At 52.6% G+C, this 12,154-nt stretch overlaps 1 protein-coding gene across 5 annotated transcripts in view; it reads left to right on the forward strand.

Moving 5' to 3' along the window:
- IL17REL (interleukin 17 receptor E like) overlaps positions 1-12,154 on the forward strand; it is a 51,082-nt gene that overhangs the window by 29,932 nt on the left and 8,996 nt on the right. For all 5 annotated transcript variants that reach the window (XM_069102979.1, XM_069102976.1, XM_069102977.1 and 2 more), the window contains 9 exons: positions 612-656; positions 1,463-1,602; positions 2,035-2,106; positions 3,008-3,062; positions 3,453-3,616; positions 4,886-4,930; positions 9,317-9,374; positions 10,249-10,394; positions 11,001-11,072. In XM_069102979.1, coding sequence (XP_068959080.1) covers positions 612-656; positions 1,463-1,602; positions 2,035-2,106; positions 3,008-3,062; positions 3,453-3,616; positions 4,886-4,930; positions 9,317-9,374; positions 10,249-10,394; positions 11,001-11,072 — 797 coding nt within the window. The remainder of the gene's footprint in view (positions 1-611; positions 657-1,462; positions 1,603-2,034; positions 2,107-3,007; positions 3,063-3,452; positions 3,617-4,885; positions 4,931-9,316; positions 9,375-10,248; positions 10,395-11,000; positions 11,073-12,154) is intronic.

Consider the following 12,154-nt stretch of genomic DNA (forward strand, 5'->3'; position numbering starts at 1 on the left):
CTCTCTCCCCCCCCCTCACACACACACACACACACACACACACACACACACACACACACTCCTAGTCTCCTCACCAGCTTCTAGACAACCAAGAATCGCTTTGTTTAGGGCACTGATGTCCTTCGTTGAGAAGGACCATGACAGTCTGGGGACAATCCAGAGGAGGGAAGTGGGGATGGGGAGGGTGTAGAGACCTTGCTGTATGAGTAAGCCATCTTCAAGCACGTGGGGGCTGACTCTGGTCAGCCCTAGTGGGCAGTAGCCATGGAGGGGATGATATACACTAAGGCAGGTTTCACCCTGGTAGAAGGGGCTCTTCCCAACTGTTGGAGCTATCCCAAAGAGGAAAGGGCTGCCTCCAGAGACATTGGGGTAGGTTTTCTCCTCAGTCCTGTGGAGACGCTGCCTTGGTCTGGTCTGAGTCAGTCTAGGTCAGGGTTGGGGTCATTCTAAGGCTGTGCTGAAGTCAGGGGTCAGAAGTTGGGGGACGGAGTTGCCAGCGATTGGGTCTGATGGGATTCTGTGTCTCTTGGTCCTGACCCACCCCATCCCTGACAAGGAGGATGGTGCTCAGGCCTGGGCAGACTGAGAGCTCCATGCATATTTTGCAGACTGTACCGATGCTGACGTGGGCAGAAACATCGCAGCCTGCTCTGGTGAGTGACATGGGCTGCTGTGGTCCTCGCTCTGTCCTCCCTTTACTGGCCTGTGTGAAGTCTTACTATCCTCACATAGCATGGCCTCTGGGTGCACCCTTCAGGGTCCCCTCACACCATCTAGCAGCTCCTGGGGGCAGCAGTGGCTCTAGTTTCCAGGGCTGGGGTACAAATATCACCAGGTCTCTCCCTAGAGGGTCTGGATTCAAATTATGCCTCTCTCGCTGACTACTTGTGTGACCTTGGGCAAGTCACAACCCTCCTGGCCTCAGTTTCTTCCCCTGTACAATAAGGCCATTCAACTGACTGATATTTCCAGTTCTAAGTCCTAGAATTTAGAGCTGACTCCCACCCTCTGTTTGGGAAAGGACAAACATTGCTCCATGCTGTTGGGTGATTAGAAATGTGACTCCCTCCCCACTGGCACAAGAGGGTGTGGCAGCTCCATGGCTCCCTCCCACAGTCCATTCCCAAGGCCCCTGTCTGCCCACTGTCTTCTTGGGTCTTGGAATGGGGAGGAGGGGGTGGGGGATGGAGGAGGGATGGGCTGTTACTCTCGTTAGAGGAGGATAAACTGAGGCTCACAGAGGGGAAGGGTCTTGTCTACGTCCTACAGCAAGTCAAAACCGGGAGGTGGTGAAAGAACCCAGGACTCCTTCTGTCAGCCTTGTGCCCTCGTAAGAGCTCATCTGGGAATTGGAGCAGCTGGGTCCCTTTTGGGTCCTGGGATGGGGCTCACTTTGTGAGCACAGTGGGTGCCCCTTTGGAGACAGCGGCTCTCCAGCCTTCCCTGCTGTCCCCACCAGCTGCGAGGCTCCAATACAGCGTTGACCATGCCCAGAAGGCCATCAAGGTGCAGTTTGCAGACATCCCCAGGGCTCAGGCCTACTATGTCCGTCTGTGTCTCAAGTGGTTTGCTTGTGAAGACTACAGCCCACCAGTGCTGGTGAGTCTGGACCACGTTTGGGGCTGCAAGGCACAGGGGGCTCTCATCCCCGGTCGGGGGGCCCTTGGGGAAGAGGAGGGAGGCCCTTAGCTGAGGCAACAGGGACCCCAGTGCAGAGGAGAGCTCCTAGATCAGGCACGGGGAGCCTCGGGCAGAAGAGGGGCCTTAGCTCATCTTAGCTGGCCTGGAGGTACTGGGGGGACTGGGGGGGGGAGAAAAGGGAAGCGCAAGAAAGGAGTGCCCAGAAGATTCCCGGCAGTGCTATGGGAGCTGATTCCCGCACATGCATGGGTCAACACACAAAAGAAGTCAGCACCCCAAGGGAGAGGGGGCTGGGTGCACACACTAAGGCACTAACCCAGCACCGCCGCCTCGGGCACCGAGCACGGGGGTTTGGGATGAGTGGGTTTCAGCTGGAGCCCTTGGATACAGGTGAATGCGGAGCAGCCCAGGAAGGCAGTGGCCCTGAAGTATTCCCAGCTCCTGCCGTGCTTGTGTATTGAGGTCAGTGCTCCCTCCCTCGCCCCCCCCCATCCCCCCCCCCCCCCCAATGTCTCTGGCCCAGCCTGGGCCCCAGAATGGGCTCCCTGGGCTACCCGAGACATTTACAAAATGACCTTCACAGTCCTCCCAGATCTCACATTCTGTGAATGTTTGAGCCACCCTGAACATAGACTTCCATGACTCATCCCCGGGGCTTTGGGCATCGTTGAGCTGAGCTCACCACAGACAGACTCAGAACATCCCCCCAGCCTGGAACAGTGGTTAGAAGTCATTTGGAATGACACACAGACTCCCTCCAACCTTGATCAGGAGCCCCCAGGGCTGTACTAGACAGCTGGCCACTAGCCCTCATGTGGGAAATCTGCCACCTCATTGGACAGCCTGTCCCAAGGTCTCCCCACCCGTAGGGGCATGGAGACCCTCACTGGCCTCTCAGCTAGATGGCTCCAGCAAGGGGGATCTGGGCCCAATCCCTCTGGTTCTGTCCTAGGGAAGCTCAGAAGGGCTCAGGCCTGTGACTACCTCAAAGTGCCTCAATGATCTCTGGTTGCTCCTGGCTCACGGAGTCTGGTAACATCAGTTTCCATATTACAAAGAGGAGTATCTCCTTTGGTCCTCACTAAGTATGATGGCGAGTGTTAGCACCATTTTATGGATGAAGAACTGAGGCCCAGAGAGAGCAGTGACTTGCCCATGGTCACCCAACTCAAACATATACTCAGGTCTCCCCATTCCCAATGCAACTCCCCTCCATCCTGCCTGCCCTGCCTGCAGTGAGGTCAGACTGGCTTTCCCTGGCACACTGGCACTGGGCACCCCTCTCTTGGTCTATCAGTCTGTACTTGCAGAGAACATGGTGGGAGGGGCCGTGAAGCTGAGCTGACAATGCTTTCCCTGGCAGGGCTGGGCTGCTGTCCCTGATGCAGTGAGAATCCAGATCTGTCCCTTTGAAAATGGCAAGTAAGCAGTGGTCCTTAGCAGAGTGCCCCCTTCTCTCTTCCTGCTGCCCTTGGGGGCCCTGCTCCTTTCCCTCTCTCTCCTCCTGGGAGAGGCTTCCCCTGGCCCTGGGCTTCCCAGGTCCCTGGGCTCAGGATGAGCCAGGAGCTAGGCTCCATGTAGCACCAGGATGGCTCCCTGTGGTCATGGAACTGAGCTGAGTGGCCCAGGCCACCTGGAGAGGGGACCCTGCCCAGTGAGATGGGGCTGGCTGGATGCTGGGTTGGCTTTGATACCAAAGGCTGCCCAGAGGAGGGGGATCCCAAGCAGGGTTTGGAAGGGGAGGGGAGGGACAAGGGAGGAGCTGTTCCCTTTCTGACCCCTCTCTGCATGTGTCTCTGTGTGTTCAGACACCAGAAGCCTGTGGGATTACATCTTCTACAATCCCTTCACCCGATCCTTGAGATGGGAACCTCCCTGCCCTGTCCAGGGCCAAGTCCACCTGTGTGGGATGTCAGAGATGGGTGATCTGTGCTGGGAACTGAGACACACAGGCCGGACAGGCCCAGGCAGTGTAAGTGCAGGGAACCCATGGGCCAGGACCTTCACACTTGTAAAAGGCCTAAGGACTGCTGTCTGGCTTCCACTTCTCCAGCTACTTGCTTGGGGGTCAGGGTGCACTGCCCTGGGACTGAACACTATCTTGGGAGAGTCCACTTGAGGGTGACTGATCAAGCAAGGAGAATGTCTTAATTTGCTAGGTTAGGCATTGAGGATATCAAGTCAAAAACAAATAACCCTTCCCCTAGGAGGTCAGTCATCCACCCATAGGAGAAGACATTGTAGGCACACATAAGATATAGCTACACATGCATGTAATCCAAGCCCCAATGCTCATTGGCATGGGATTCTCTCAACACTGGTGGAAATCAATGGCCTGGGCATATGTGAGAGTTAGGGAGGGGGGAGAGCTGGAGAAGTTAAGAGAGAAGACAGATAGAGAGATAGACAGACAGACAGATAGACAGATAGATAGACAGACAAACAGACAGATAGACAAACAGACAGACAGACAGACAGACAGATAGATAGACAGACAGACAGACAGACAGATAGACAGATAGATAGACAGACAGACAGATAGATAACTAGAAGACTGAAACTTGTCAGTTCTTTTGGCCAACGTCCTGAGCAACCACAACTCTAGAGTACCAATGGGGAAGCATGCCATCTGTTAGGCCAGATCTGATCCAGCCAGAGCCCCAGGGCTCAAACAAACAGTTCTTTTACTAAAAACTTGTTCCAATACCCTCAGACAGAAACAGTTCTTAAGAGGGTTTCAAAGCTGGCCAGAGATATCAAAGCTTCCAGCCAGCAGGGGAACTCCCTGGGGTCTCTGGAGCTTGTCTTTCCCATGCTCAGGACCAGCCCACAGCACGGGCCAGGGTCCCAGGTGGATGGGGCCCAGCTCTGGACCTCACCAGCCTTACTTGCTCCTATGCCAATCATTTTGCTGATGCTGGGGCTTAGCCCACACCTCCCCAGGCCCTCTACCCTACCCCACGTCCCTCCCACCACATCCTCTGTTCCTGAGCAACAGACGATGGACTCAAGAGGCAGAATGAGTCACTTTTTTTGGCTAAGGCCAATGGGGGGGATTTATTTTGCTTGACTTTGCTTATTTATTTCCAAGATTTTGTTTTTCTTTTTTCTTTTTCAATCTGAGGAGAGGAAGAGGGTTAGAAAATAGGAAGGAGAGAAGAAAAGTGCTTGTTAGTTGAAAAAATTGAAACAAGCAATGCCAGATCCCTGACGGTCATTGAATGTCTTGTCTTCCTCAAAGGTACATTACTCGAAGGTGGACCCACAGCCCTGGCTTTGCATGAAGGTGAGTCAGTGGCCAAACCCTTGTGATAGCCCACGTGTGAATTGGAGAGGGGGGAGCAGGGCTAAGGGACTGCTCATGTGACCTTCCCCAATAAAGGTCACACCTTAGTCAGGGCAAAGGACAGAGGAGAAAGATTGTAGGACAGAGAGTCTCCGTATAGCTCAGGACAGAGCTGGGGAAGTCGAAAGCTCTACTCAAGGCCCTGGCCATAGGCACAAGTCCAGGGTGATCCAGGGATCCCAGCTCAGCCTCTTGTTTCTGACAAATATGATGGTGACGATGAGGAATTACCCATGGTTTATCTAGGATTCCAAAGTGGAAGAACCAGGATTTTAACTCAGGGCTTCTGGATCCAAGATCAGGGCTCAATTCACTACACTGTACTGTCTCCCAAACAGATCTTTAGTATACAGCTGAATATCACCTCTTTGATTGGAGGGAGGAAAATCTTTGGGCTTCTCTGTGAGGGGGGCTAGATTACTCATTTCTTTCTGAGAAAAACAGACAGTGGAGAAGGGCATGGCAAACAGCTTGAGTATCTTTGCCAAGAAAACCACAAATGGGGCCACAAAGAGTCAGGCATGGCTGAAATGACAACAACTTTGGCACCAGCAGCCAGTACATTGGACAGCAGACCACAGTGCTGAATGGAAATAGCAGATTCCGTTACCATAATCCTCCGTAAGGAAGCTCTCCAACTATAGCCTGACACCTACTCGGCAGTCTATGTTTTAAGGAGCTGCCTGGGATCCTAACCATTAAGTGACTTACGCAAGGTCACCCGGTCAGTATGTGCCTGAGGCAGGACCTGAACTCAGGTCTTTCTGATTCTAAGGCTTGCTATCCACTATGCAGTGCTGCCTCTTGAAATGAAATTTAATTGGGGTGATTGTAAAATCTTGTCATTGGATTTTTAAAAATCAGTCTCAGAAATACAGTTGGGGGTGTTGGTTAATTTACAGATCACCTGAAAGCTTGCTATGGGCCAACAGCACAGTATGGCAGTGTTGTTGGGCCAGGCGCCATCTTGGACTGCATTAAAAAAGACCCAATGGTTGCCATCCTTTAGTCTTGTCCAAGCAGGCAGGGTGGGCTGCAGATCCCCAATTCCTGGTTCTAGGCACCACAGTTTTGGGAAAACATTGGCTACTCAGAAGGATTCCAAAGAAGAACGGCTGGTAAGATGAAGGCTCTTGAGATCATTCCTTCTCTGGAATCCTTATTAAACCTTGTCTGGTTTAACTGAAGGAGCCAAGGACGTCAAACAAGGGGGAAGGGCCAATGGCACCTGGGTATGTAAGGGATCTGGTTTCTTCTGCTTGGCCTCAGATGCTAGAAACAGGAACAGTATATAGAAACTCACCTAGACTGATGTAAGGACATTTCCCAACAATCAGGGGCAGTCTGGGCTGCCTCAGGAGGTGGTGAGTCTTCTCCACCCCCAGGACAGCTCTGAGCAGGGACTGGGTGACCATTTGTCAGGAGGGTCCTCAGGAATATTCTTGTTCGAGGCCATGTGGCACTCGTGGCTGAGGAGAGTCAGTGGTTCTGAAGAATCTCTTTTCACAGGAGCAGGTATAGGGGACAGAGGTAACAGGCCATGTGTGCTTTGCCAAAGCTGCCAAAGAAACTGGGATGTTGGGAGGAGGGGACCGTGGCCTAGCCCAGGGCGGCTTATTCTGTCCAGCTGGGGACTGGGACACCTTATCCCAGTGGCCAGGTTTTGATTTGGCCTTGGCATCTTGTTCAGGGCCAGTCACCACACCAGAGGGGCTATGAATGTTTCAGGCAGAAGCTTGAGTGAGGAGTGGGCTGTGAAAGTCCTCCACTGCCCCAACCCTTGGTCTGGGACCCTCACTCTGTGCACCCCTGTGTGGGAGCTGATGGGCCTTCCCAGGCTTTGGCCTCAATAGGTTTATGTTATTATTGAGTCATTTTTTCCAGTCACGTTCAACACTCTGTGACCCCATTGGAGGTTTTCTTGGTGAAGATCCTGGAGTGGTTTGCTGTTTCCTTCTCCAGCTCATTTTACAGATGAGGAAACTGAAGTGAACAATGTTAGCTGACTTGTCCAGGGTCACATAGCTAGGAAGCGTCCCAGATTATATCTTGCTAAATTTATAAGGACACAGAAACATCAGAAAGCACAGAGCAGAGCCCAGATATCTGGGGTCACTCCATTGGACATCTCCTTCCCTAAAGATCTTGAACCATACTGAATGGCTGCTCTTTGGGTCTGATTATGAAGCCAACTACATTGTCATCCTTCCCTCTAGCTCTCTATCATCTAGATAAACTCAGAAGAGATGGTGTCAAATGATTTGCCAAAGTCTAGGTGAACTCTCTCTACAGCATCCCAGTGGCCTCTTGTCTAGTGACTGTCACTGAAAGAAATTGATGAGACCAGGCTGGCCCCTGGTGATTACTGCTTCCTTTCCAGATGTTTCCTCCCCAATCCAATTAATTACCAATCAACAGCGATCAAACACCCACAATGCACCAGGCATTGCATTAAGTGCACAAGGGTTATAAAAAGAGACAAAAGACAGCTCTAAATGAGCTTCAAATCTAACAAGGGAGACAAGAAAACAAACATGTGAACAAGCTATCTACCAGGTAGGAAATAACTGAGAAGAAAGGAAGTAGAATTGAGAGGGCTCAGGAAAGGCTTCCTGAAGAAGGTGAGGTTTCAGTTGGGACTTGAAGGAACCTGGGGAAGTCAGAAGTGGGAGATTAAGGATGGAGAGAAGAGATGAGGAGGGAGAGAAGAGGAGAGATGAGGAGGGAGGGGGTTCCAAGCAAGGGGGATCGCCAGAGAAGGTGCCTGCAGCTGACGGATGAAGGTTTTGTTCATGGAGCAGCCAGCAGGTCAAGCCCCAGATCTCTGGAGATAGCCCCAGCCTCGACCCTGACCTTTCAGGTTCAGGTCAGTTACCTGTCCCTCATCTTGACATGAGTGTCCTGTAGACATCTCAGACTGAGCATGTCCAAAACGGAACTCTTTATATTTTCATGCCAACCCTTCTTCTTCCCAATTTCCCTATATTTATCGAAGCTCCTACTGCTCTCTGACATCATCCAGATTCATGGCATGTTTCCTGTGGCCTGAGTTACCCTCTGCTCCTTCCTCCTTCTTCATGGCCTAATCTTGCTTCTAGGACATCTCTCACATCTGACTCCTCCACTGGCACAGCCACTTGGTCACCCCAGTGCAGACGCTTTTACCTTTGACCCATATCATAGCAGCAACCTTCTCACTGGTTTTCTCCCCACTCAAGCTACTTCCAAAGTGATTTTTCTTCTGTAGCTCTGACCATGTGAATTCCCTCCTCAACCAATGTCAGTAACTCTCTCTTGCCTGTAGGATAAAGTATAAACTCTGCTCATCTCATTTTTACAGCACAGCCTTGCTCTGGCTTCATTGGATGTTGCCCGCTCTCCCCCTCCTTCACTCTGTGATCCAGCCAAGCTGGCCGGTTTCTGTTCCTCACATGCTATCTCCTGCCTTCATGCCTTTGCACTGCAGTCCCTCATGCCTGTAATGCCATTCCTCCTCTCCGCCACTTCATAGAATGCCATCCCATCTTGCTTTCACTCTCTTCCTTGTCATCTCTGAGCCACACCCCCCCACCTCCAACTGCTGCTTGGTATGTACTGCTCCCTCAAACTACCTGGCATGCATCTTGCATTCACCTTTATGTGTGAGTAGGATCACTGCGTTCTCTGTGCTTGTAACCCCAGTACCAGGCATACAGAGGGTACATAATACTTGCTGATTGATTGCAGTATCTCCCCATGCCCTTGTATTTCTCCATCATTGGCCGGTCCTGTTTTCTTCTTCCGTACAAATGCTTTAAATCACAAGTTGGTCCATGAGCTCCCACTGCATCCGTGTGGTTTTCTTTAGTCAATGCCTTTCGCCCTCCTCAGCAGAATTGTTGCCGTGTGTGGCTTCATGGTTCTCTTTTTGAGTCTCCCATCTCTCCTCAGCTCACTTTCCCTTTAGAATTGTGAGCTGTGGAATCCCATCGATGCCTCTCTACTTTGAAATCTGCCTTCTAAAAATCCAGGGGAAGCCTTAGCCAGAGTGCCACAAACAGTTCAAGGCTCATTCCCGTCTCCTGGCTCCAGCTCCGGGCTGCCATTCACCACACTGTCCTGCTCCCAGCTGGCCCTGCTTCCTCGTTGAGCCTCAGTTTCCTGCTGTGTCCAATGAAGGGGCTGGGCAGGCTGACCGCTGAAGTTCTGCGTCTCTGTCAGCAGGGGCTTTGGTTCTGTCTGCTGTTTGCAGGGGCCAGATCACGGTCCTGTAAGGGCTTTGTGGGACAGTCTTTGGCTTCCCCCATGGGGCCTGCTCCACTTCTCCCTCTCTCTTTCTCTCCCCAGTTCTCAACCGTGCAAGGCTCTTGGGTGAGATGTCCTTTTGCTGATGGAAACTTTCCAGGTAATTGCCCAGCACAGGGTCCACAGCCCAGCAGACAGTCCCTTCATCTTCCTGGGGTGGGAGGAGGCAGAGGGAAGCAGAGGGAGATGTGCACCAGCTCAAGGAGGGCTCCTTGTCCCAGTGAGAACCTGCCTTCTCCCTCCATGTCCTCTGATTGTTTCTATACTGGCAAAGGTATTCGTGTATGATTTTTGAGGTTCAGGGACCAGGCTTTCATTTAATGAGCACTTGGTAAGTTGGGAGGGCATGCAGAGTGTAGCTAGGCAAGGTGGAGGGGGGCGGTCCGAAGCTGCACAGGGGCTCAGCCCCTGCCCGCAGGGAGCTTGAAGTCCCTGACTGGGACCTTGGGGTTATCGGTATTTTGTGCCCAGGATCCCCCTTGGTAGAGTGGAAGCTTCTCGAGGGCAGGGGATTGGGTGGTCTTTGCTTTTAACCCAGTTCTGGCACACCTCAAGTATTTATTGGTTAGAAATGTTTGTTGGTTCATGAAATACAAACACCAGTAACTGTAACATGCAGCATTGCATTATCAGTTTATCAGGGAGGGGCAGAGTGGTAGGCTACCCCGGGAGTGACCTTGCCCACAAGATGGGTCAGGAAGGCCTCCTGGAGGAAGTGGCTTTGGATGTAAGGGAGAGAGAGGGATGGAGCAAGCAAAGAGGGACAGGGATGGCATTGCCAGCATCAGGACCAGGCCCTGCCCCCGTTTTTGAAAGGGAAAGAATGATTGGATCCCCAGTGTGTGGAGAGAGCGTAATGGGGGGAGTAGGGCTAGGCACGGAAAGAAGAGTTCAGGGCTCCGGGCCAGGAGTGGGCAGAGGAGGCTGGGACCCCCATATGTGCCTTGTGCCATGTGATCCTTATGTGGGGACAGGCTGGAAGATGAAGATTCATCAGTTACCGGACAAGATCCGTGCCTCCTTCATCTCAAGGAGCCCAGCCCGCTTCCAGGTCCAGCTGTGCAACCGGACTGAGCCTTTCCATTGCCACGTGCTTGAGACCATCTCTGTGGGACCACAGGTGAGCCGGGAAGGAGGGCTCCCCCCAGCTCAGACTCAAGGAGAGGGCCCTGGACACACACGACACCTTCAAACATACACAGCCAGTGTCCTAACTTCCTCAAGACTCCAGAAGCCCTCCCAGGGCCTCTGCCTACAGGAAACCTTTCATCATTGCTCTGGCCCAGGGGCTCAGTAATGTCAGGGATGGCCCAGAGGACATATGTTCTGGAGTCTGGAGACGTTAGACAGCCCCATAGCTGTGGGACCTTTGCTGGGGCTATTCCTGAGTCCTCATACTAAAGCAATCAGGGCAGGCTTCCCAGAGGACAAAGGCTTCCTTGTGGAGCTGGACCTGAGCAAAGCTCACATGTGTGTGTGGAGCTGCACACGGTTACACAGGGGTGTGCCGTGGTGCTCGTGTGTGGGTGGCTTTGTGGCACAAGCTGGATCCTGTTACGATCGTGGACCTGCTGAGCAGGGGAAAAGCTTGTAGTTTCCCGAGGCAGCTGGGAGCTGACAGCTTGGTGATTGATGGAGAAGAGGAGAGACTAAGGCTTTCCTGGGATGTCAGGGGAGGTGCTTGGGCTGGCGGGGGGCCCCATGTGGCTGCTTTTCTCTGCCCTAGGAAGGTGTAGATGCCAGAGCCCACGTGGACATCCCAGAGGCAGAGGTCTGCTCCCCAGATATCTGCATCCAGGTGAGTCTCCATTTCCTCCTAAGGTTCAGACATGGCCCTGCACCCAGGAATGGGCCCCACAGGCTGCTATTTGCTGGGAGGGCCTGCCCCAGGCTCTGGCAGATCTAACTGGAATCGGTGGGGAAGACCACCTTTCCTTCAGTCTCTCCTAACATTGCTCACGTGCCTCATGCATGCAAGCCCAGCACTGGGGACTGGGAGAAATCCCAAAGTTCAGCACCACGTAGGGCTCAATGTCCAGCTGGAGAGCAGGACACAAACATGGACAGCTCTGCAGCGCATGTGTCTAAACTGAGGAAGCTTGTGGGGGGCAGACCACTTGTGATCTGAAGTCTGACCTGCCTCAGCAAAGAAGGGCAGTGTCAAAGGCTGTGGCCCCACCACAGGCATGCGGTCGGGGTGGGGGGCAGGTCAGGGAGGGCCCGGGATACCCAAGGCTGGGCAGTTTCTCCTCTAGTCTCCCAGAGGGACCATGGGCTGCAATTCAATACCTCTGATCTAGCGGGCTGAGGCTTGGCTCAGAAGCAAAGCCCCTTCCCTGGTCACTTACACTGGTCACTGGCTAAATCTTACCTCACCTAGCCTTTCCCACCCCCTCCTGGTGACACAAAAACACATAAATAGAAAATAGCCAGTGACCTTGTTTATCCAAGTTAACGGAAGTCAGAGAAATTGCTGAAATGAGAACATACCAAGCATGGACATCAATGAATGAGCTCCTCAGTTGAGAGAGAGATGAGACCTCAGCTCAAACCGAGAGAGACAGAGAGACAGGGAGAGATATGAGAGAGACACAGAGAGGAAGGGGAGGGAGAGAAATAAGAGAGATGAGAGACAGAGAGACAGGGAGAGACAGAGATAGAGAGGGAGGGGGAGGGAGAGAAATGAGAGAGATGAGAGACAGAGAGACAGAGACAGAGATAGAAAGACAGACAGACAGAGAGAGAATAAGCTCAATCAGAGGAGGGCCATTCTAGCAGTCTCTAGTATTTTAAACAAATTCAGAGATATGGAGCCAATGTGTGTCACTCCAAATTCTCTCTCCCTCCCTCCTCTCTCTCTCTCTCTCTCTCTCTCTCTCT

This window comes from Petaurus breviceps, unplaced genomic scaffold, assembly GCF_028583685.1.
Source record: "Petaurus breviceps papuanus isolate PSGF00001 unplaced genomic scaffold, PetGlider_PUasm1.0 558, whole genome shotgun sequence".
NCBI classification, from domain to species: domain Eukaryota; kingdom Metazoa; phylum Chordata; class Mammalia; order Diprotodontia; family Petauridae; genus Petaurus; species Petaurus breviceps.